The sequence below is a fragment of the Carettochelys insculpta genome, chromosome 15 (genome assembly GCF_033958435.1).
Source record: "Carettochelys insculpta isolate YL-2023 chromosome 15, ASM3395843v1, whole genome shotgun sequence".
Lineage (NCBI taxonomy): Eukaryota > Metazoa > Chordata > Testudines > Carettochelyidae > Carettochelys > Carettochelys insculpta.
The window spans coordinates 29,447,756-29,472,826 of NC_134151.1; the positions used below are offsets into that span (position 1 = coordinate 29,447,756).

General features: G+C 45.0%; 1 protein-coding gene across 1 annotated transcript; it reads left to right on the forward strand.

Annotated features, from left to right (window-relative positions):
• Positions 1–18,313: 18,313 nt before the first annotated feature.
• On the forward strand, positions 18,314–22,987 carry WNT8A (Wnt family member 8A). Its single transcript, XM_075009624.1, has 6 exons — positions 18,314–18,384; positions 18,477–18,510; positions 18,729–18,867; positions 20,322–20,447; positions 20,799–20,941; positions 22,427–22,987. Exons 1-6 carry the CDS (start codon positions 18,314–18,316, stop codon positions 22,985–22,987), a joined length of 1,074 nt encoding a protein of 357 aa, XP_074865725.1.
• The last annotated feature ends 2,084 nt before the right edge of the window (positions 22,988–25,071 follow it).

The following is a 25,071-nucleotide window of genomic DNA, read 5'->3' on the forward strand; positions in this document are numbered from 1 at the left end:
GATTCTGACCTGCAAGAGAAGGTTGCAGGGTCTAGGAGGAAGTTGGAGTGTGGTACCAGAAGATACTTACTTAAGCAGATCCCAGCCAGCAGCATGCTCAGGCACGCTTCCCTGATTGCCAGCAGTCCCAGCTCAAAGGCTGTTCCATATGGCTGTCTGTGCTGGGGAGCAGGGCTTCCCAATCCCTCCCCCAGCAAAATCCTTCACCTCCTATTGGCAGAAACCAGCCAATGGGAGCTGAGAAATTGGGCTGCACTACCCCACTCCCAGCAAAATCTCTCAACTCCTATTGGTGGGACACACAAAACTGACCAATGGGAACAGAGAATTTGTTGAGGATCAAGACAGTACAGCACAATTTCTCAGCTTCCATTGGCCAGTTTCCAGCCAACTGGAATGTTGGAGCTAAGAGAATGTCCTGAGGGTGCAGGAACAGCACGTAAAACTCCACCCCCTCTGCAGACCTAGGGGCCTCCCATCTGCTGGATTAAAATGCTTGGGGCGGGGGGAGGCAGCTTCGGCCCCCTAGCACCCATAGTGCCAGCCCCTGCCTTAGAGATTGAAATTTAGGGTGACCATTTGTCCCATACTGGGCAGGACAGTCCTGTATTTGGAGCACCAAAAATGTGTCCCAATTTATTTTTTAAAAGGGACAAATTGTCCTGTATTTGGGCCCTCCCCCTCGCCCTCCTTTTCCACCAGCAGCTGCGCAGGCACTTTCCTGAGCCTCGGGGAAGTGGTGGGGAGTGTGGGCAGCTGCCACTTCCCTGGGACTCCAAGGCAGGGCCAGCAGCTGCTTCTTCCCCAGAGCTCTTGGGGATCACCAGCAGCTGCTGCTTCCCTGGGGTTCTGGGGGAGGGCCAGCAGCTGCTGCCTCCTTCCCAGCTCTCCAGGGCTTGATGGAGCTGGGAGGAGCTGCCTCTCCCCCATCTCTCCCTGTCCTGTACTTGGGACAGGGAGAGATGGTTTCCCTGCTGAAGTCTCTCTAACACAGTTATATAGCCCCATCATCATAATGCCTGGGGAGAGCACCTGATGAGCTTCTCACGTAGTTTGCCTCACAACAGAGCAGAGGTATTATCCCCATTGAACAGATGGTGCTTTAAAAGACTAAGACTAATCGAAGGTCACACAGGAAGCACGTGGCAGAGCAGCAAATTGAACTGGGCACTCCGTCCTAGTTTACAGCCCTTAACACAGCCCAGCCTTCCTCTCTAAGAGGTAATTTGCTGATTTCAGGGGAAATGGGATCTAGCATTATAACACTAAACAGAGAGCAAGTAATTGATAATCCTGCTAAATTTTTCCCACCAAGTGTGGAGTAAATTTTGTTACATGCACTGAGACACATGTGGATGTGCACCATCAATAGACACACATGCTGCCAGCTGTAAGCACTCTGCTAATGAGCTGGAGGGCACCTGAATCTCTCTTGGGTGGCTGCCCAAGAACTCAGCTTACCGGGAATGCTGCAAGTACCATAATCCTGGCCCTCTGAGTGATCCACAGTGTGACATTGGGCAAAAATGTCTTGGGGCCTGATAACACTTAGGCCGTTTCTACACAGGCCCGAATTATGCTAATGAGGTGCGGATGCAAATTCCCCATGCCTCATTAGCATATGGTCACGTGATTTGGAGTCCGGAAGACCGTTCTTCCAGACTCCAAAACGCTGTGTAGAAGCGCGGCCCCTGGGCGTCTTCCGGAAGGAAGTCCTTCTTCCGGAGGCCCCTTCTTCCCAAAAACTTTCTGGAAGAAGGGGCATCCGGAAGGAGTTCCTTCTGGAAGCTCCCCTGGGGCAGTGCTTCTACACGGCGTTTTGGAGTCCGGAAGAACGGTCTTCCGGACTCCAAATCACGTGACCGCATGCTAATGAGGCGTGGGGAATTTGCATCCACGCCTCATTAGGATATTTCAGGCCATGTATTACCAGGTAGAAACGGCCTTAGAGTGCCCATTGATTTCAGCTGGAATTGTGAGTGCTAAGTGCCTTGGAATCAGACCGTTGCCTTTTGTGCCTCAGTTTGTGCCCATACGTCAGATACAAATAACATCACCAACCTCAAGGAGATGAGAGTTTTAGGGCCTGATCTTCCTTCTGCTGAAGTCAACGACAAAGCTTCCATCGGCGTCAGTGGTCTTGTGTCAAACTTTCACAAATGGACCACGCAGTTTAGGACCCACACCAGGTTTTAAACTACAGAACAGCTGGTCATCATCATAGAAGCCATAACCTTGGCCATTATTAGTTTTTAAGGCACTTTAAAAAGAAAAGACAGAAATTTCAGCAATTTCTAATTTGTTTAAATTCCCTTACCTGGGAGAGGCAGCATGACTACTTAGTAGTTAGCACAGTAGCCTAAGACACAGGAGTCCTGGATTTTGTTCCCAACTCTGCCTCTAGCATTATGATACTTCTTTTATAAAGTGCTTTGAGATCTCCTGATACAGGGTATGTCTATACTTATGGGGGCGGCGTGCCATGATTGATCTTCCAGGGATCGATTTTGCCACATGTGAAGATGTGGCAAAATCGATCTCTCTGGGCTCAACCATTGACCCTGGTACTTCATGCTGACGCACAGAGTAAGGGAGGTCAGCATGTGCCCAAAGATCCCTGATCTACACCAGGGAAGAAAGTCGATCCTGATATGTTGATTCTAGCTACACGAATGGCATGGCTAGAACTGTGTATCTGGGATCAACTCTGATCCTTGGTGTAGACCAGGCTGAAGAGTGCTACCAAAGCCCAGATCTAAATTAGAATTGAAAGTCGATCCTAGGTATGCAATTCCAGCTATGACAATTGCATAGCTGGAACTGACACATCTATGATATGATCAACTTATCTGGCCGTTCTTACAGAGGGAGGTTGATAGGAGAAATTCTCCCATGGACTTCCCTTATGCCTAATAATAATGAGTACAGGGGTTTACTGTTGAGCCCTGATAATTTGATTTTGCGTGTCCCCACTAGGTGTGCAAAAGCAGGTTAATCTCCCTGTTAAGTATAGATATGCCCTAAAAACTAGATGTGATCATCACTGATCCTTGCTCTCAATTAAGTTAATAACCAAACTCTTAACTCTATTGTGAACAACTCCTGATCCTTACTGATTACAATTCATATTAAACAAGAACATGAGTCTGTCAGCTGCTGGGGTCTCACTGAGTTTATATACAGATAAGCTTGAATTATCTTTAAAAGAAAGTGGAGCTTTGAGGAGGGGGTTGGACTCAATGACCTCCTGAAGGCTCTTCTAACTCTATGAAGCTATAAAATCCTGCTAAAATGTAGCTGCTTTTCACTTCAAATAGAGGAGCCCCATCAACCGCACATCAACTGCACGTCCTTCACTGTTTAGGCAGCCTAAAAATGTAGACAGAGGATACTCAGAGGAACCAACAACACGGCATACTTCAGAAAAAACTACACATTTGGAGTAAAAGGATATATTGGCCCTGAAAGAGTTCTAGTTCTCTCTACTTTCAACCACTGCAAAGTAACTCTGTGCCTGGAATATCAGGTCCTTCCACTAGATGGTGCTTTGCAACCAAAAAAATACCGTAGGTAGGCCATCATGTCCGACGATGAGGTCTTGAGCTTGCACAGGCTCAACCAAAAAATATTCCTGAGGAAGCACATTCTTAAATTCTTTCCTGCAACAGAGTAGGCAAATACATGAAAGCAGTAGAATTCATCTTTGGGAGCAGCATGTTGCCATTGACTCTGATTCTTTTTTTTAATGATAAGGGTGGTTCTTGATCAACCTTAACGAAAAGGATCTCTTTTCAGAAGATCTCTGAGGGATTCACATTTCTGTCTTTTCTGAAATGAGCACTCATAAAAATTTGCACGCAGTCCTGGTGTAGTGGTTCTGGTCCCAGGGTATTAAAGAGATACAGGCATGTAGAGATACTGGAGACCCTCGCCCACCCACAAAATGTTGTGATTTTACAGAAATATCAAAGGGAGCAAGCAGCTATTGAAGCCTCATACTGAAGTGTCCCCTCTATTTTGGTCTGTAGAAACTAAGGTAAACTTGTTATCACAGGGCCAGGAGTTGTTAACAGAGGCAGTTTACTTTAGAAGTCCCCCCTTGGAAGAAATCAACCCTGAAGGAAGCCCCTAGAATTCCCTGTTCAAAGAGGGTGATAAGACATGAGCCAACATGCATTTTCTAACTGCTGTTTTTCTACTGAGACATTTTTAAAGCTAAAATATCAAATACATTGAAGTGGTCACCCTGGGCCATATCACTGACTGTGAAGAGCTACAGAAACTCTCACAAAACTGGATGACTGGGCAATAAAATGGCAGATGAAATTCAGTGTTGATGAATGCAGAGTAATGCACACTGGAAAAAATTATCCCAACTATACATATTCAAGGATGGGGTCTGAATCAGTTGTCACCATTCAAGAAAGATCTTGGCGTCATTGTGGATAGTTTTCTGGCTGAAAACACCACTCATTCTGCATCAACAATCAAAAAAAGCTAACAAAAGGTTGGGAATAATTAAGAAAAGCACAGAGAATATGACAAAACATCTCACATTGCCTCTATATAAGTCCATGGTACACCCACACCATGGCCGTGTCTACACGTGCCCCAAACTTCGAAATGGCCATGCAAATGGCCATTTCGAAGTTTACTAATGAAGCGCTGAAATGCATATTCAGCGCTTCATTAGCATGCGGGCGGCAGCAGCGCTTCGAAATTGACGCGCCTTGCCGCCGCGCGGCGCGTCCAGACGGGGCTCCTTTTCGAAAGGGCCCCGCCTATTTCGAAGTCCCCTTATTCCCATGAGCTCATGGGAATAAGGGGACTTCGAAGTAGGTGGCTTCCTTTCGAAATGGAGCCCCGTCTGGACGCGCCGCGCGGCGGCAAGGCACGTCAATTTCGAAGCGCTGCTGCCGCCCGCATGCTAATGAAGCGCTGAATATGCATTTCAGCGCTTCATTAGTAAACTTCGAAATGGCCATTTGCATGGCCATTTCGAAGTTTGGGGCACGTGTAGACGTAGCCCATGAGTACTGCATGGAGATATAGTCACCTCATCTCAAAAAAGATGTATTGGAATTGGGAAAGGTTCAGAAAATGGCAATAGAATGATGAGGGGTATGGAACAGTTTCCTTATGAGGAGAAACAAATAAGATTGAGACTTCCCAGCTTGGAAAAGAGATGACAAAGGGGATATGACAGATGTCTATAAAATCATGAATGGAGTGAAGAAAATAAACAAGGAAGCGTTATCTACTCCTCAAAAAAATAGGGGTGACCACATGAAATAGGCAGCAGGTCTGAAACAAAGTATTTCTTCATACAACATAGAGTCAACTTATGAAATTCTCTGCCAGAGGATGTTGTGAAGGCTAAGACTGTAACAGTTGAACAAAAGAGCTAAATAAATTAATGGAGGGTAAATCCATAAATGGCTATCAGTGAGGATGGGCAGGGATGTGTTCCTCATCTCTGCTTTCTATATGATGGGAATGAGTGACAGAGGAGGAATCACTTGATGATCGTCTGTTCTGTTCATTCTATCCAGGGCAGCTGGCATTGCTAACTGTCAGAAGATGGAGTACTGGGCTAGATGGGCCCTTAGTTTGACCCAGCCTAGCCATTCTTACATTCTCAGATCTCACAGAATTCACAGTCCTCAATGTATTAAAGAGATACTGCACCTTCTTGATCCACAAATGCCTTAAATATATACAGTAAACCCTTGATATAATGGATTAATGGGGGTATGGGGTTTGTTAAAACAGAAAGTCTGTTATATCCAAGGGTTTGCTTTGAGCGCAGGGGCTCCTCCTGGCCCTGAGCCACCTGTGCTCAGGGTGGAATAAGGGGGCTCCCCAGCTATGAGCCACTCATGGTCTGCCCTGAGCGTGGGGGCTCTCCCAGCCGCAATCAGGGATCCTGTGATGTGGTGGTCCCAGCTGTGGCACAGGGTGGGACCCGGTGGCGGTGGCTCTCCCAGGATTTTTCCCAGGGATCCCACAGTGGCTAGGGATCCTGTCGCTGCTGTGAACCTATTTTCTTTGGGGGCAGAATAGCAGACGTCCATTATTACCAATGTCTGGTAAAATGGGGCCCGCTATATCCAGGGTTTACTGTATTAAGCAATCACATTTCATTGTTTGGGTTGGGAATGGAAACAGCATCAAACATTTGCAACCAAATGGCAAGGAGGATGAAACTTCCTGGTTACTCTTAGGCAGGAGTCACCAGGTGGCATTGTTCACAGAATCACAGAATACTAGGACTGGAAGGGACCTTGAGAGGTCATCAAGTCCAGCCCCCTACCCCAATGGCAAGACCAAGTGCTGTCTAGACTATCCCTGATAGACGTTTAGCTAACCTGTTCTTAAATATCTCCACAGATGGAGATTCCACAACCTCCCTGGGTAATTTATTCCAGTGTTTGACCATCCTGACAGTTAGGAACTTTTTCCTAATGTCCAACCTAACCTCCCTTGCTGCAGTTTAAGCCCATTGCTTCTTACAGAGCAGTTTTCACCTGAAGATATCAAAGTGCTTTGTAACAGTGTTCCTCAAACATTTTTTATAGAGTAGCCCCAGACTTCTCTCATGTACCTCTAAGGGTACCTATACCAGTGGCTGAGAAACATCATCCTAAAGTAATATGAGGTCTAGAAACAAGTGCCATTCAACCTGTCCAGATGTCAATGCCCTTTTCAGGAGTCAGATTTGTTTTGCATACCACCAAGTAACACCTGACTTAAAAAACTACTTGCTTAAAAAAAATGTAAAAATATCACAGAAGTCTACTACTGAAAACTTGCTGACTTTCTACCCTCTTATTGATAAATAAATGAATTGGAATGGAAATATTGTACTTACATTTCACCATACAGCATAGGAAGCTGTAGAAGTAAATCACTGTCTGAATGAACTTTCAGACTGTATTGACTTTACAAATGTTTTTTATGTAGCCTGTTGTAAAACTAGGCAAATGTCTAGATGAGTTGATGTACTCCTGGAAAACATTGGTAAACCCCCAAGAGTACTCATACCCCTGGTTGAAAACACTGCTTTGTAAAAATATCATCACACCCATTTTTTGACTGGGGAATCTGTGGCACAGAGGCAAACTGACTTTCCCAACACCGTACTGGTTAGTGGCACAGTTGAGACTCGAATCAAAGTCTGTGCAGGCTACAAAAAGGAAGGAGGCTATGACAAGATGAGGTGAGGCCACAAGAGGGACATGATTAAGGGTTAATTAAAAAAGGGCTTGGAAACAGGGGTGATGCATGCCCCCTGTGCACCATAGCACACAGGCATGTGCGCACGCACACACACACACACACACACACACACACACACACGTCTTTTCATGTTCTGACGCTTTCTGTTCTGTAATCCCTGTACCCCACAGACTTTGATTCTTTGCATCCCTAACTGTCCTTTGTGCCTTTGTCCCCCTAGGTCTCCTGCACCATCTCTAAATCTCTTTCCTTTGGACACTCTGCCTCTGGGTTACCATGCATTCCGCTATACAATTATTGTCACTAAAACTCAACCGGGGCTAGGATGGGGAGAAGATACCTTTAAACAGCAAGGAGTGAGGATTTCACCAGCTTTCTAGCCAGGGAGTGAGGAACTGCTCATTCCACTGGCACTACCAGAGGAATTTTGGTAGGAAGACTGTCATCACCCCCTCATAACGCAGACAGAATACTGGTGCCTCTGTGCTGTAGACCTAATGACACACCAGGACTTTATCAAGCCGTCTCAGCCTGCATGCTAATTTGCTTATTGCTCCCTGGCTGAGGAGTCAGAGGGTGCGTGGCTTGTTCTTTGAGGAAGAGTAGGAGACAGGGAGGGAGAGAAGGAATTAGAAGTGTGGAAGAGGGAGAATGTCATGATGAGAATGGGATGGGGGAACTCAACTTCAATTTATAGGTGGGCAAATGTCCTTTGGTATGGACTGGGTTAACATAGCCTTGGTCCTGCCATTAATGAGGTGCTGGCAAGGTTCCCGAGGCCCCTGTGAGGCTGTCTCCCTGTCTAGGCGATGTCGATAATGGTCTGGTACGATCAATGTTTAACATAACTGAATTCTCACACTAGCTGTATCTTATCACAGGCTGCAAATTCTCCTCAGTGGCATTTCCATAGAATGCGTTTTAGGAGCATATACCAGCCTGAAAGATAAGCCAGAGCAAGCAGGGCTAATCTGAGCATTTAACTGTACTCCAGTGAGGGCTACAGGGTAACACGTAAAAAAAACTGGAGAGAAAATGTACAGTTCATTGTGAACTGTTGGCCTGGCCTTTGGGTCTGCCCAGAAACTAGGTCGCAGTGGTCCAGCTGCCTGACAACGGGGCTGCGAAGGGCTCTGCTTCTGGCACTGCTAATGAGTTGCCAACAGTTTTGTGTGGTTATAGGGAGTTGTAGAGAGAGTTGTAGGGAACAGCATTGAGGTTGAGTGATTGGGCCTATCACTAAAGCCCACCAAAGAGCATGGCGATCTCTGAGTTAAGAGCATGACAGGGCAGAGACAGGCATTCACAGAGTTCTCAGTGCACTGGGACTCGATCCTCATTGCAGCACTTGGATGGAATACTACTAGTAGTGATTATGGAGGGGCTGCCGGGTGGCTGGGGACCTGTAGATGGCCTGCAAAAGCAATGAAGCGTTACTCCTGATTAACACATAACAAGTATCATGAGAACAATATCTTAGATCACGGGTGGGCAATAAGTGGCTGGATGCAGTTCACCAGGTTTGGCCCCTGCTAGGCCTCCAGATGTTTTATTTACCTGAGCATCCACAGGTATGGCCACTTGCAGCTTCCATTGGCCACAGCTTACTGCTTCTGGCCAATGGGAGCTGCAGGAAGCAGCACAGGCTGAGCCACTGCTTTGCACATCTCCCATTGGCCAGGAACAGCGAACTGTGGCCAATGGTAGCTGCAAGTAGCATAGGTCTGCCTAAATACCTCTAAAGAGGGGGGCCATTGGGCCAAAGGCTGGTTTCCACAGCTTGGTACCAAAGGACCCAAATGCATGCTAATCCTAATCAATGCTCATGCTAACCTTTTCCTTCCACGTGCAGAATAATTTTATGTACACTGAAGTATGTACAGATGTGCACCAGCAGGAGAAACACAACTCTTAGCTGCAGGTGCTCTGCTAATTAGCTGGGCAGCATTTGAATTTCATGAGAGCAGCTGCACAAGCCCATGGCTTACAGGGAACTCTGATCACAATGGGTACGTCTACACCAGGAACTAACTTCGAAGTTAGGCACTACTCTGAAGTAGCCAGCAGAGAGTCTACACATGTTTTCCCTTACTTTGAAGTTAACTTTCCCAACTTCGAAGTCCTTACTCTGTTCCAGGGAATGGAGTCGTGCCCTACTTTGAAATAGGGTGTAAGTACACACACAACTTTGAAGTTGCTTACTTCAGAGTAAGCAACTTCAAAGTTATTTCTTTAGTGTAGATACAGCCAATGTCAGTGAGGCAGGGCCAGCTTTAGAAAGGGTGGAGCCAGAAAGCTCCCCTAGGAAATCATGGATATTCCTATCGATTTTTGCCTTGGAAATTAACTCTGTTTCCTGCAGCAGTTTCCCAAATGGTGTTCCATGGAACCCTGGGGTTCTGCAAAGTGAAAATAAGGGTTCTGCAAGAAAATTCCATTACAATATCTGAGTCCTCTGTGGCTCCCTGCCCTGCCACCGCTCAAACAGTAGAGCTAAATTTACTTCATTTAATGGCTAGCAGGGCAGTGGGATGGATCCATCTGGTACGCCAACTGAATTTAGTTCCATTATTTCAGCGGCTGCAGGGAACACATCCATGCCAGCCTTCCTTCTGCTGGGTGCACATGGCCGCTCGGCATAGGCTTCCTAGGCAGCACCAGAGACGGGTTAGTCCCAGGAGCTGGGTTGGGGGTGGGGTGGGGTAATCCTGAGCAGAGGGGTGGGTTTTGCAGGATGGACGATAAAGCCTGAGTTTAGGGTGGTGGATTTGGGGGCTGAGGCAGGTAAAGCCTAGAGATGGGGGTGGGGTTTGGGGGCCGAGGTGGGTAGAGCCTGGGAATGGGGTTCTGCAAATTTTCTTTCAAGTTTAAAAGAGTTCTGTGGTCAGACAAAATTGGAAAACACTGCCTTGCAGCATTAACTTTCAGCCACAGTTCCTGCTCTCCCAGCTATGCTGTCTGGAGCAGAGGGAGCTTTCAGCCCTGATGGGAAGAGGCTAATGATCTAACACATGCACAGCAGGATTTGTGGTGCTGGGGCTGGGATTCCTTAGACTCCCAGTTAGGAGACTGCCCTTTCTTCCCACTCTGTAGACAATGCCTCAGACTGTCAACTGGGTGAGCCGCATGGACTTTTGGGAGGATTCCCTCATTCCTCCCATGGGTTTGTGACCCTGGAAGAGAATAATCTGGCTCACTCATTGGAACCAAAAGAATTCATGTGAAATGTGCAACCCAGATGCTCGGCTGACCTGATTTTCAGAGGTGCTGAGCACCTTTAGCTCTCACTGACCTCAGCACCTCTGAAATTCAAGTCATTTCTAGGTAGGTGCCTAAAGATGGAGTTAGGAGCCTCAGCTTGAGTGGGTTTCAAAACTGCAGCCTAAAAAGTGCATGTTGCAGTTTTTATGTGAACTTCAGGTCACCTTTAGTTAATTAACCCATAATCTCTACCCAGGCAAAACTCCCACTAACTTCAGGGAGTTCAGGGTCTGGCCTTAAGAGCAACATTAGGCTACTCATCTGCCTGAGAAACATGGCAACTGATGGGGAACAATACAGCAGCAAAAGGCAAATATTATACTTCCCTCACTGCAGGATTTGGGACCTTCAGTTGGAAAGGGTAGAAAAACCTTCCTGTGTGGAGGAGCTGCATATCCATCACACAGGTCATGGCTCTCTGCAAGTTTTCAAACAACACAAACCATGGCCAGAAAGAGTCATCCACGCCCCCTGCTTGGGAGGGTTTCTGTATACAAACCAAGTATATGGCATTACACCTCGCCCTGGCTTCCTGTGGAGAACACAGGAGGTGAACACAATAAAATGAAGCCTTCCAGGAAGTGGGGAAGCTCTCTAATTACCCAGGTGGAGTTTTATTGTAACGGGGCCAGCAATGCAGGATTTGACGCTAGGGGTCTGAATGTATCACTTGCTAAGGACAATATAGACAATGTTGGTTTTATCCAGCTTTCCACTGCCCAGCTGCATTGGTTTGGTTGGGTTTGGGGATCCATCACCAGACATGGTAGAGCTCTAACCATATCAGTGCTTGCAGACTGCTGCATCAGACCTGAAGCCTGGATTTTCTAATGGGACTGGAGACACAACCAGATTACACGGAGGACACAGTGGTGGTTGCAGGGCTGGTATTGCTTCTGCCACATGTCTCACCAATATTCCTCAGGGAGGCAGTGTGGTCTAATGACTATAATGAGACCTGGGTTCCAATCCCAGCTGTTTTCCAGCCTGTAGTTTATCTATTTAATTTGTAAGCTCTTCAGGGCAGGGACTGTGCATAGTTAACCAGTTATCACAAAGAAACTCTTGTCTTGGTTGGAACCTGTGAATGCTTCTGGTATATAAATAATAAAGCATTAGCCTTCTCCCAGTCTCTCTATTGCTGGGTGAATTCTCCACACTGTCCATTAACTGACTAAAACACCTCCAGTTCAGCCCTTCCCAAAAACTACTATGCCATGAGCCTCCAGTTAACATTCATAACTTAATTCAGGACCAGCAATCAGGGTTTTGGAATCAAATCCTAATATGAACAGAAACATCTTCATTCATGTTTCAGAGAAAAACACTAGTGTTCCAGTTAATACAGCCCTTTCAGCTGAGCCAGAAGTTCCTGTCATCTCCATGGTAAGAATTATGCTGTGACTTAGAGCCATCTCTAAGGGGGGATATCTAGATGGATACACAGTTCATATACACTCGACTCCAGAGTATAGGCTGTTTTCTACAGCCCCTTAAAAAAAGAGGAGCAAAATGCGAACTCCATATTGGAATTCAGATTTTGAATACCTCTGATTGCAGAGGTGTTTAGGTCTTGATTTTGATTCAGGGCCGTCTTTTCGAAGACCTCTGCCACCTTCTCCTCCTCTCCCTCAGCCTGCTGCACCTTCTTCCCATTCTCTCCATGCAAATTTTCCACACTTAATATAGAGTTTGTAAAACTGTTGTTCAAAGAGGAAACAAAACTGGGATAACATGACAGCTACACCATGCCAGAGAGTGGCTCCAATCCTGCTTTTTTCTTTAATCCTAGGGGGTCCAAATTCTGCCATCACATTTGAAAGCCCAAAAGCTCACAATGCTGATCGCCTACAAGGTGCAGCGTTTACTGTCCAGTCCAGTGAGAGCAGGTGTGACCCAGCAGATCCCTACCCAAACACCAATGCTTCCTCCATCAGGAGTGTGTCAATCTTCACAAACCCATGGAGGACCTAAAAAACTAACCCTTTTGTGTTTGCACAGGACTCTGCCTATCAGATTTCTGACACATGGACTTTAGTTTTCTGGCCAAAAACCAAAAAAGGCAATGAAATACAATTTCACAAAATACACTCATGAAGGAAGGCAGATCTGGGTGACAACACACAATGAAGTCAACAGGGTAGACAGGAATCCGTTACAGGCTTCATATTTAATGACCATCACAGCTGATAGGGAATGCATCCATGTACTTCATTACACTGATTATCTCTTGTGCCAAGGGCTGTGAGAAGTGCAGACCAGGAGTGGATTAACAAACCCAAACAGTAAGAAAACTAGAAACACCATATTAACATTTAATCAGTAAAGTCAATAGCATTCAGCAGAAATTCGACAATATCTGCCAAACCACAAAGCATTCTCTGAATCAACTGTTTCCAGTGATACCTGAAACCCCTTTGAACTTTCCCAGCTGTCATGGCAAACTTGACATTGACACAAAACAGCAGTCCTGTAGCACTTTGAAGCCCAGCACAATAATTGACTAGGTGATGAGCTCTCATGGGACAGACTTGCTAGTCTTCAAAGTGCTACAGGACTGCTCTTTTGTGAAGATACAGATTAACATGGCTACCTCTCTATGACTCTACTCTCTATGCCACAGGACTTCTTCTTGTTCTCTGAATTGACACTGAAACCCAGTCTTGCTGCCCAACATAATTGACAGATGTTTGCCAGATAATCCACCCACAAACACCTAAACAACATTTTGTTGAACCCATTGGTTGCTTGTTGCTGGAGGTTCTGCTCTGACTGGGTGTGTCAAAAGGTTCACCCCAGTCTCTTTTGGTAGGTTTTCACCTACAAGAAGGTGAAAGTAACCAATTTTGCTTTCAGAAACAAGGTGGGCAATGGCATATCTTTTATTGGACCCCCTTGTCTCTCTCTCATCCTGGTACTGAAACAACTACAACAATAGGACAGACAACTTTTGCTTTGAGATTTTAGCTTTATCTCAATTTAAAACTCAAAGCAAATTTCTGGGTAATGCCAAAACAAGGGAGAGCAAAATCCATGAAACAGACCCTGTGAAGCCCTGCAAAGCCAAATTGTCAGTATTCACACAGGTGCTAATGAACTTCACCCATGCATAAGACTTAGGTATTTTGAAACTAAGCTTAGTGCTCTAATCACTGAATTCCTATGTCCTTGGAAGCTTTGCCACCACTTCACTGTGTTACCTCTTGCAAGTCATTCCACTGCTCCCTGCCTCAAGTTTCCCCACCTGTAAAATGGAAGTAATTACAGTTACCCTTCTGTGCTTTGAGAGTCATGGATGAAAAGCTTGAGATGTGCAAAGAATTATTATTACCGTAAATATCTGAAGAAATCTCTCTCTTTCCTTAACATGCCAGTCAAGTGACTCAAGTTAAGTTTTTCAACGGAGGTAGAATGGGAGGGGAGGGTTCTACCAAAATGTGACTATTTCAGCTCTACATGTTTATGGTTTCATAGTCTTATTTGCGCCCTGAAGCAGCTTATGATCACACAGTGGAGCTAAGTTTTCAGCTATGTTTCTGTAGGTGGAGAATAATGAATTGGAGCTGCCCAGCTTGTGAGAACATATTCTCTTGTTTATCAACAATCCGCAGAGGTGATGAAAAGTTATAGAAGATTAAGATCCACATGTGAGAGGCTGTTATTAATGTCCCAGCCTAGGGAAGGTGTGGTGTGAATGTAGCGTTTTAACCTGACAGAGATACTGCAAACAACACAATCACTCCAGAAGAATACCACACCCTGTAAAGCTATTTTTCTATCACATGGTTAGGAGGATCAACTATGAACTGAGGTAGCTGATGCTCCAAAACCTTTGTTGCATTGCACTATCTCTCTCTGATAATGAACACTAACATGCTTGCAGCGATAGCTGCACTAAACACAATAGAAAGGAGATCTGTATAAAAATGCATCATATAATCCAAGCTATTATACCTGGGCTTAAATGACTGAGCTTCTCCAAATAATGCTGGTGACTCTTTAATACATGTCTTTTTACAGCTCTGGACAAAGATGTTGTCATTACATTTATCGTTCAGATGCTGACACATGTCCCAATTTGTCAGCCCCGCAGGAGGCCACTAGCGCCGTGAAAGAGCTGTGGTTGTGAGAGTTATTCTTAACTTGCCGTTGTTATTTTCTCACCAGCCTACACTTTTAATCCTCAGATTGCAAGATGGTTGTTTGCAACTTTGCTCTGCTGACTCAAGTTTTTTCTTACACATGATCTAGGGCTGGGGTCTCAGACTCATGGCCTGGGGGCCACCAGCAGACTGAGCAATGCTACAATCCAGCCTGTAAATGTCTGCTGGCACGTAAGTCCCTGCAGCCCAGGTGGGTGTCCATACTCTTCCCCCGAGTCCAGCTCTCCCCACAATGACACCCCTTCCTTCAAGCCCCCTCCCCTGGGGATTACCTCAGGGATTACCAGGGGGTTTGTGGTGGTGGGAGCTAGAGGGAAGAGGAGCAATTCAGCCACCTCTGCTCTGCTCCACCACCATCTCCCAGGCCAGCTCAGTTGCTCTGCTTCATGGTGGCAGTGGAAAGTAGAGCACCCCAGCCCTAGCACAGGCTGCCTTGGGCGAGGGCAGCAAAGCGGAGCAGGTTGATGCATAGCGCTGCTTCCCGGCAACTCTGGCTGCCACAGGGAGTGCGAGGTGGGTTACTGACCCCTGCTGCCAGCCGCAACTCGCCCAAGACCCGCAGGCTAACCTAAATATTGGGAACCATCCCATCTAGAGGACGACTGGGGCAGCTGCTGCTCTATGGACAGGACGACTGCTCCAGGCCACAGGCACATGCTGGCAGTGGCCCAGAGCTAGCAGCCAGAAGCCACTCCAGCCCTGCTGTGCTCCCGGTGGTTGTGCTGGGGGTCCCAGAGAATGTTCCCGCTAGTCTTTTCCATTCATGTGCAGACTTTTTCCATCCACCTGCAGAATAAATTTTATGTGCACTGAGGCATGCGTGAATGTGCACCACCTGTAAAAACACAAAACCTCGCTGTGAGTGCTTTGCTAATCAGCTCGGTGGCATCTGAATTTTTTGCATGTGGCTATACAGGCACACAGCTTACAGGAAAAACTGCTCCCAGAGAGGGCTTTTTAATTGCCTGGGGGCAGCAGACCAGGCTGAGACACACAGGTGGGGGAGGAGCTTGAGGGAACCAGCCCCTGAAGCCCTGCCACAGAGGCGGATGCCTATTGGTCCACTAGGAGGATTTGAGGACTGGCACTGACCTTAAGATCTAAGATGATAGGTTTCTTTTGTTGTTTGCTAATAAACCTTGTGCCAAGAAGTACAAATGTTCTTTTCCTTCTGCTTTCCAAAGGAGCAGGGAGCTGACCCATATGGGTGAGTGTCACAGACACTGTGAGGTAGAGTCTGTTCTAATATTTTTGCTAAGCGTTTCATTAATACAGTCTTTTAATGGAAAAACAAACAAACAAAGAGCAGCCTAACTAATCCATTGCAATTCCATGGTGCCTTTAATCAGAAGATCACCAAGACTTGGTTCATGTTGGCTATGTCTACACTACAGCAATATTTCGAAAGAAGTTCTTCTGGACGATCTCTTCTAACACACTTCTTTTGAAAGATAGTGTCCATGCCCAAAATGTGAGTCGAAAGATAGATCTGGTCTTTCAATAGAGTGTCCCCACAGCCCCAGCTGTTTCAAAAGAATGGACCAAGAAGCGAAAAATCCAGCGCCATGAGGACTGACCTTTTGGGGGAAAAAAAAGGCCCATGGAGCATCTGCACACACTTTTTGTTTTTTCAAGAAGTTTTCGAAAGAATGAGCTCTTCCTGATCCAGTAGTAGAATAGGCTTCCATAAGAAGAGCTGCGTTCATTCAATATCAGATTGAAAGAGTTGCATTTTGCGTGTAGATGCTCTGCATGTTATTTCAAAAATGGGTTGAAATTTGCTAGTTTAGTTCTTAACTAGACAACATGCCTGGGAGGTAGCTAATCATCATTTGTGGGGAACCCCAAGACAGAGAGAATGGTTAAATGGCTTGTCGATAGTTACACGGTAATTCAGTGTTAAACCCAAGACCCTCAGAGCAGGGTATTACCTCGGGCCTCACTTTTGCAATTAGCTGGGGGTCCCCAAGCACCTAAGTAACCAAAATTTCCATTGGTTTGGATTATGTTCGTATGGGGGAAAAAAAGAAACCTTTTGGAATGTGTAAAAAGATAAAAACATAGAATATAAAAACAACATTAATTGGTATATAAATGTGACTACACAAACATTAAAAACAGTAACAGATTTTAACATTTTTAATGGGATGGATCTTAGCCTGAGACCCAGCAGCTGGTCATGCTGAGCCCCCTTACGAAATGTCATCCCCCCCCCCCACTACAGATCCCGCTGCCCCAAAGTACCCATAAACAAAAGCTTGCTGTTACCAATAGTCATCAATTGGCAGTATTATTTGTTGTTGCCCTTAACAATATTGGCCATAACTATACCCCGAACACACTCCTTGGGACGGGTTCTCCTGTCACAGGGTATGCGTGGCCATTATTTCAAAATAACTTTGTGAGCATTTCAAAATAGCAGTTGGCTTATTTCAAAATTGGCTATGAGGAATAGCATCTAGTTCGAAATAAGGGCTGTGTAGACGGGGAATAGGAGCTTTTTCAAAATAAGCCACAGTGCGTCAAATATCTCTATTTCAAAATAGTGCTCGACTACTTCTAAATGCGTTTGCTGTGTAGCAGCGTTATTTCGAACTAAGCTATTCCGGAAAAATCTCACCTGGGATAGGTTATTTCAAAATAACTCTGCTCTGTAGTTGTACACTGGTATAACTCCCACATAGGCGAGAGACTTCAACTCCTCCAGTCCGTATGCTGACGGACACCTGAGAGGCTCCCACATCTGAAACCAGCACACAATTACATGTTCACTGTGGCAAACTTTACACTGCAGGATTTGCTTCCCCCAAAACCTGAACTTGCTATTAAAAAAAGTGAGTCACATATGGGGATATAAGCAAGGAATAGATTTTTTTGCACACTCTTTGCACAGGGTTTGCAAGCTGCAACAGTGTAAATTAGTGAGATTTCCCAACACCATTGCGGTAGGAAATGCCATTTGTTGCCGCCTCTGGTTGCCCTTATGGAATCACAAACCCTTCCATCAGTGCAAGTATGGTGGTGGGAAATCTGCTTATAAATGAACCCCTACAAATCAGGGAGACCCAGCGCCGATGGAGCTTTATAAAACTGGCAGCGAGTGCTTCGGGAAATTCTCCTAGCGGGGAGCATTAAGACAGTGGGGACATTAAAGAAATTGGTCTGTTTGTTATTTTAGAGGAACTAGGGAAGTGGGCCCTGTGCAGAAGTGAAGTATGATCAAATAGCAAGTGGGCCTTAGCTAGGAAGAGCCAGCCAGAGATGAATGCTGGTGTGTTTAATAGCATTAAAGGTGACCCATTGTTAGGGAAGTTTACTCTTCTTGAGAATCATCACAGACTCTGGCTGACAACTGCTCCTTGGCTTTTGAAGTGCAGCATTAGGTGGTTCTTTTGCTATCTTGTCACCCATTGGATCAGAGGTTTCTTTACCCAATAGGGTCATTGGGTAGCAAATCAATAGGGGGCATTGGCCATTCAGCACTTCACCTTATAAATATCCGAGACTGGGATCCTTGTAACTTTCCTTGTTCTGAGTATCCCCACTGTGGATCTGAAGAGAAACAGACCTGCCCTTCTCATTCAGCTATCTCTGGTGCCAGAGACCTTTAGATCAGCTAGTGGACTAAAACCTCCCCCTATGTGACAGCCATGAGATGCAATGCCTTCATCCTCTTCATCAGCATTGGGATTTACTGTGCCATTTTCAGCACATCCGCATGGTAGGGGCTCAGCGCAGCTGAAGGAGGACTTTTTGGTGCTGCTTCTGAGTCTGCATTAAATAATCTCACTTCCCCTGTTTTATTTGTTACAGGTCTGTGAACAACTTTCTGATGACTGGGCCAAAGGTAAATTTATACATGGGCTGTTATGAATTTATACATTGAAATTCCCTGTTAGCAAACCAGTTATTGCCTTTCTCAGGAACCACATTGATTGATCTGCATATGGACACCAACTCCCTCTGTGTAATGAGGGGAAATAGTTGAAACCCATTTGCATTTCCTTTCAAGTGGCCTTTGGAAAGGTTTGGGAGTTTTAAGACCCATTCTCTTTTCTATGCAAGGCGTATCTGACCTACTCCACCAGCGTAGCTGTGGGCGCCCACGGTGGAATTGAAGAATGTAAACATCAGTTCACCTGGGAGCGCTGGAACTGCCCAGAAAGTGCCCTGCAGCTCTCGACACATAACAGACTGCGGAGTGGTAAGTGTGCATTTGGAGGCAAGGCATGCGTTCACCTTCTGCTGACTGGTGTTTTGATGACACTTGGTGTTGCAGTGACCTGTGCCTTTATTGCCATTGAGTGTATAACATCAAATTGTTTTTTTGCTGACTTGCTTTGACCTCTTTGCTCTTTGCAGCATATTCCTCCTGGAGTTGATGATCCTGGGGTTTTTGTTCTTGTTTGGTGTTTAGTTTAATTTTATATTAGTCTTCTATTTTCTGCTGTGTATCCTTTAAACAATGATTTCTTCCTTTCATTTCGTCTCAGTTTTTTTGAGCGTTTCCATTTGCCTTCTTCCGTTTCATCATTTTCATCTTCAACCACCCATTGGCTGTTCGGTATAGCAATTCCAAACTCTTGTTGTGTTGTCATTTATTTTAGTGTAGGGATTTTATAGGTGGGCACCTCTGTTATTTGGTTGGTTTTCATCTTATTTTTATTTTTGGTTTAACTACCAAAAATGCCTGGTTCATTGCTCTTCTAGACCTGTTCCAGCTATGTACATCCTCCTAAGTTTTCTGCTTAGAGCTCACACCTTTCTTTCCTGAGACCCCTCCAAACAACCAGTTTGTAATTAGGTAGGATCTAGACTACATAGATACATACATTAGAATGACAGCAAATGTCAGAGGGGGGGTGAGAGAGATGGAGGTGAGTGGCAGACACAGCCTCACATTAAGGGCTTGCTTGTGTACATGAGAAAGTTGTACCAATGTACCTCAGATGTGACTTTAATCCCAAATTGGTTCAACCAGTGTGCATGCACATGTACTCTTACTTCTGATTAAGTGTGGCTTCTTGTCATTTAGCCTATATGGAGGGAGCCAGTTTAAGACTAAAAGAAATTAAAATGCATAAACTGGAATTAAAAAGTGTGCCCACAGATGGATTTTCATGAGTTTAAAAACTGATTTATGTTAAATGGGTGCAACTGCATTGTGTCAAGAAGGCCAGGTAGGACCTTGCCACTGCATAAGAAAGTGACATGGACAGAAGGCAGCTACAGGGTAACTCTGATTGGGTATCAGTTGAAGCCAGTGATAATTGATCTTGGTGGAGTTAGGATCAGGTCTGTTATAGAACAGCTCATTTGCACCACAAAACTCTTTTCCATACATAGATACACACAGGTCCGGTGGGGACACCTTGTCATGCCAGCTAACATTGTTGAAACTGAAACAAAGCTGACAGAAGATCAAATTCACAAGCATTTTGCCATCTTCTAACAGGGAGGTTTTAATTCCTGCAACACTCTTATCTTTTGTCCTAATTGCTTTATGCAAAAATTCCTCCCGCCCCTCCCCCCAGACCATACCCACACACTCAGCCATGGCTCTGTTGAAAACTCCAGGAGGGGGCCTTCTTACCATTAAAATGGGTCAGAGGGTTCCTGTTCTTCAGGGTGCCAGCCTCTCTTTTCCTCTCCTTCCAGCTACCAGAGAAACCTCTTTTGTTCATGCTATCAGCTCAGCTGGAGTAATGTACACACTCACCAGAAACTGCAGCATGGGAGACTTTGACAACTGTGGCTGTGATGATTCAAGGAATGGCCGTGTAGGTGAGCTGCAATTTTATTGGTCTTGTACACTGCTCTGCTTTTGGTTTGATAGGATCACAATTTTCAGACTTGGAAATTGGCAGCGCTCCATTCAACTCTGGTTCAACTGTGCAGCCCCACTACCTTCCTTGTAACAGAGTTTGAAATTGGCTCCCGGGACTGCTCTGGCTTTTAACGTTCATACACATTGAAAAGGTTCCTTGGTTCTGCTCATTCAGCTAATCCCTGCCAATGCCAGCCTGATTCCTCCAACTTGTTTCTGACAGCCCTAGGTTTGCACATTGTACTGAAATCCTATACCCTAAGCTTCTGCACATAGTCATTATTTATGAACGATGCATCCTTTCCTAGGTGGCCGAGGATGGGTCTGGGGAGGCTGCAGTGATAATGTCGAATTTGGCGAGAGAATTTCCAAACTATTTGTGGATGCTTTGGAGACAGGACAAGATGCCAGAGCTTTAATGAATCTGCATAACAATGAAGCAGGGAGAATTGTAAGTAGAAAAAAAAAATCAAGGGTTTCTCTGTTTCCAAAATATCTTCATAATCAGCACATTTCCAAAGCTTTACAGGTCTCATTTTCCAACTCTGAATTGCCCTATTGACTTCAGTAAGACTTCTTGCAGAAGTAAATACTACTCCATGTGCATAAGTAAGGAGTCAAGAGTTCTGAATCCGGCCCTAGAATCTGGACATCAGAAACAGCAAGCAGCTTCACTTGCACTTCAATTCAAATAGCTCATACAAAGCAAACAGCCAGCAAAATAATGGCCACCCCATTTCTCAAGAATTGTGAAACCTAGTCTTTCACAGTCCCATAACTTGTAAGTACCTGTTCAGCTCATGTTGAATAGTAACAAAGAGGAAGCCGTGCTAGTCTATACACTATCAAAACAAAAAGCAGTCAAGTAGCACTTTAAAGACTAGCAAAATGGTTTATTAGGTGAGCTTTCGTGGGACAGACCCACTTCTTCAGACCAACACTTGACTGCTTTTTGTTTTGTTCAGCTCATGGCTTTCTTTAGGAGAGGAAATGTTTGTGGGTTAGAGCAGTGCTTCCCAACCTGGGATCTGCAGACTCCTGGCAGGTCTATGAGGCTACTATAGGGTGTCCATTAAAAAAAATTAAAGATAAACAAAAATGATCATACCTGTACCAAGCTGAAATCTGGCTCTGTTACGTGTGCTTGCTTTCCTGGTGATTTAAGTGATGCTGCACAAGCCTTAGAGCGGAATATGAAAGTGTGTGGTCGATGATGTGGGTGGGGGGGTCTGCATTAGTGAAAAGGCTGGCAACCACTGGGTTAGTGCTTGGTAGCAGGAGAAAAGCAATTTCAGTGCTACAGTGGATCACTGGGCAAGTCACGTACTTTTTGTGCCTCAGTTTCCCTAGCTGTAAGATAAGGGTGGCACCATTTAGCATGCGTATTTCACAGGGTAAAGCCTAATAACTGTACATAAACACTACAGTGTTAGCACCCTGTAACTGCCATAGAAAGTGACTGGCAAATGATATTGGTGAAGTGCTTGGATAAAAGGTGCTGCAGAAATGCAGAGTAATTACCATTACGTGCCTATGATTTTTTCATATATTCTGAGTGAACACTGATGGCCTGACAGCTGTTCACATGAAGTTATCCACAGATCTGGGTCAGCACAGGTAAGAGCCATACCATGCCAAGGTTCTTCACAAGACACCTGGCGAGACCCCTCCTACAGGGGATAGTAACTCTGCCCACTGAATATTTGCATCTCTATCAGCACCCAGTTAGCAATGGAATATGTGTCCATCAGAAACTGGACTGAGACCACCCATTCATTTCACATGGGCCACTACACACCACTGACTTTCCACCACAACCAGCTTGAGCTGGATTAGAACCAGTGACTGAGAGATCACATATGCCACTAGCTAAGCACCAGACCCTGTTGTGCTGTGGTTTTCTGCTGCACCTCACTGCTTTTCCTTTTCATCCAAGGCTGTGAAGGCAACAATGAAGAGGACATGTAAGTGCCATGGAGTATCAGGCAGCTGTAGCATCCAAACATGCTGGCTCCAGCTTGCTGAGTTTCGAGAAATCGGAAATTATCTGAAGATCAAATATGATCAGGCCCACAAGCTGGAGATGGACAAGAGGAGGATGAGAGCGGGGAACAGCGCTGACAGCCGTGGGGCCACGGCGGAGACCTTCAGCACTGTGCTAGCTGCAGAACTTGTCTTCCTGGAAGACTCTCCCGATTACTGCGTCAGGAACGCCAGCCTGGGCCTGCATGGCACTGAGGGGCGGGAATGCCTGCAGAGTGGCAAGAACCTGTCTCAGTGGGAGAGGAGGAGCTGCAGGAGGCTTTGCACTGAGTGCGGCCTGAGAGTGGAGGAGAAGAGGACTGAAATTGTCACCAGCTGCAACTGCAAGTTCCACTGGTGCTGCATGGTGAAATGCCAGCAGTGCAAGCAAGTGGTTACCAAGCATTACTGCTCCAGAAAAGACACCTCCTCTCCCAACTACACCAGGCGGCGAAACAGGGGGCACAAGAGATAACCAGCAACCCTCTGCTGTCAGCAAGTGGACTCATGACAATGATGCTAAGTCATCACCAAATTTGAAGTTGGGAAGAAATTTCCACAGAATCTGGAGGGACATGGGGGGTGGGATGGGGAGCCGATCCTCTTAAAGCATTAAGTGGGAATTGTCCATTGGGGTCAGGTAGGTATAGTCCATATCACCCATGTTATGTGATTACACAGAGCAGGGCGTGGGCCCTGATGGACCTCGGACTTTCCTGCCTACTTCACTGTTTTCTATATTTCCTTGTAACTTACTTCTTTCTCATGGTCACTTTGGTGATATCAGATGATCAAGACCTATTCAGATATCACTTATACCATGGTCAGTCTGGAATAAAACCCACTGAAGGTAGCAGAGAAACTCCAGGCATCAGAATAACAGAGATCAGAATCGGCTGTACCAAGCTGAAATTTGGCTCTGTTATATGTGCTTGCTCCCCTGTTGACTTCAGTGATGCTGCACAAGCCTTAGAGCAGAATACGAACCTGTGTGGTTGATGCACATGTTGCTTGGAAATAATTTTAATGTAAAACTTATGCACTTTCTGATGTGAGAAGGGTCTTCACAACATCATGGTTTACACTGTCTGGGTCAATAACTTTTTTTCACCTCAAATGCTTTCCTAGATGTACAGACAATATGTACAGATTTCATGCTATATATATATATATATATATATATATATATATATATATATAAAAACAGACAGTTTTATGTATCTGTATCTGGACAAAACAACACAATTTATAGGGCACCAATAAAAAAGAAGTCAGTAGAGGAGAATTTGGCACACTCTGTACATAATAATTGATTATTATGCAAGTTATATTGTTACTTCAACACAATCTATCTATATATATATATATTCTGATTGTATCCAAAAAGTTATGATTTTGGACTATATTTTGCAATAAACATTTTCATTAAAGCAATGACTTTTTCCTCCTGGACTCATAAAAGTACAGCATGAATATATTTGGAAGAAGAGGCAGGCACTTTTTCCATGTTTTTATTACTAATCCAAAGCATAGTGAAGCTAAAAGGCTTTCTTCCTTCCTTCAGTATGTGTTACTTAGGCTCTAAATCTCTAGGGTTTTATACTACCAATTATTGTACAATCTTTCCTGAGTACTAAGCATCCAGGCACTAGTTTGCTAAAGCAAAATTTGAAACTCCACCTCTCTTCAATTTGTCTATGGCCTAAATTCTCCAAACAATGCAAACTCCGTTGTGCTTTGATGTGGTAAGTGTCAGCACTTGTTGCAAAATTCTTTATTCTAAGGAACAAGATGAGCCCTTTGAACTAGACTGCATGAGAGAAAACTCGGAGATAGTTGTGAATGTGTCTGCTAAGGTTCCCTGCTGATGCTTCTTATAACAACCTGATGCCATGCATGCCTGAGAGAACAGGAGGAGACACTTGCTACTGCCACTTAGAATGGATTCTGCCCTCCTCCTCCTCTTTTGGGACACTGCAGTTATAATTTTGCCATTGCTAAACTTAATGGGCTAGATTCATCCTTTCCCTGAGTCTAGAAGCCTTATGCCAGAAAAGCCTGACTATGTTTTCTGGGGTTTGCTAATCTGCTACTAGTTTTGCCCAGTCAGAGATTGAGAGATGAGGTTTAATCAGGAAGCAAAATATAGAAGTATTTAGTTACCTTTTCACGATGTCTGGTTCCCTTGGTAGAAAATTAAAATATTTCAAGTAATAAATACAGTAATCAAGTGATCAAACAGTCTGTAGTGATAACCCCTAACTTCTGCAGGAGGGACATTAACGTGGAGAGGTTCAGCTTTAAATATCAGGTCTGATTTTGTTTTTTAATAATCGTATTGTGATAAGGTTTTTCAACAAAGGAGCAGGCCCTTAAGGGGCTTGTGTGGAAGCAGACTGACACAATAAACATTGCGGCCACCAAAAGGAGGTGACCCAGGGAAAGCCTAGAGAAGGATGAGAGACTAAGGGCTTGTCTACATGAACATGTAAGTCAATGCAACTTCGTGAGTCAATGTCCCTAATGAGACAAGACAAGTTCCATTGAGCCAAACAATGT

What these genes read in the sequence shown, in the direction of transcription:
- WNT8A (XM_075009624.1), top strand. Translation starts at nt 18,314, where the DNA reads ATGAGATGCAATGCCTTCATCCTCTTCATCAGCATTGGGATTTACTGT. An exon ending in ACATAACAGACTGCGGAGTG is followed by an intron (nt 18,868 to 20,321) that starts GTAAGTGTGCAT and finishes CTCTCCTTCCAG; the next exon opens with CTACCAGAGAAACCTCTTTT. An exon ending in ACAATGAAGCAGGGAGAATT is followed by an intron (nt 20,942 to 22,426) that starts GTAAGTAGAAAA and finishes TTTTCATCCAAG; the next exon opens with GCTGTGAAGGCAACAATGAA.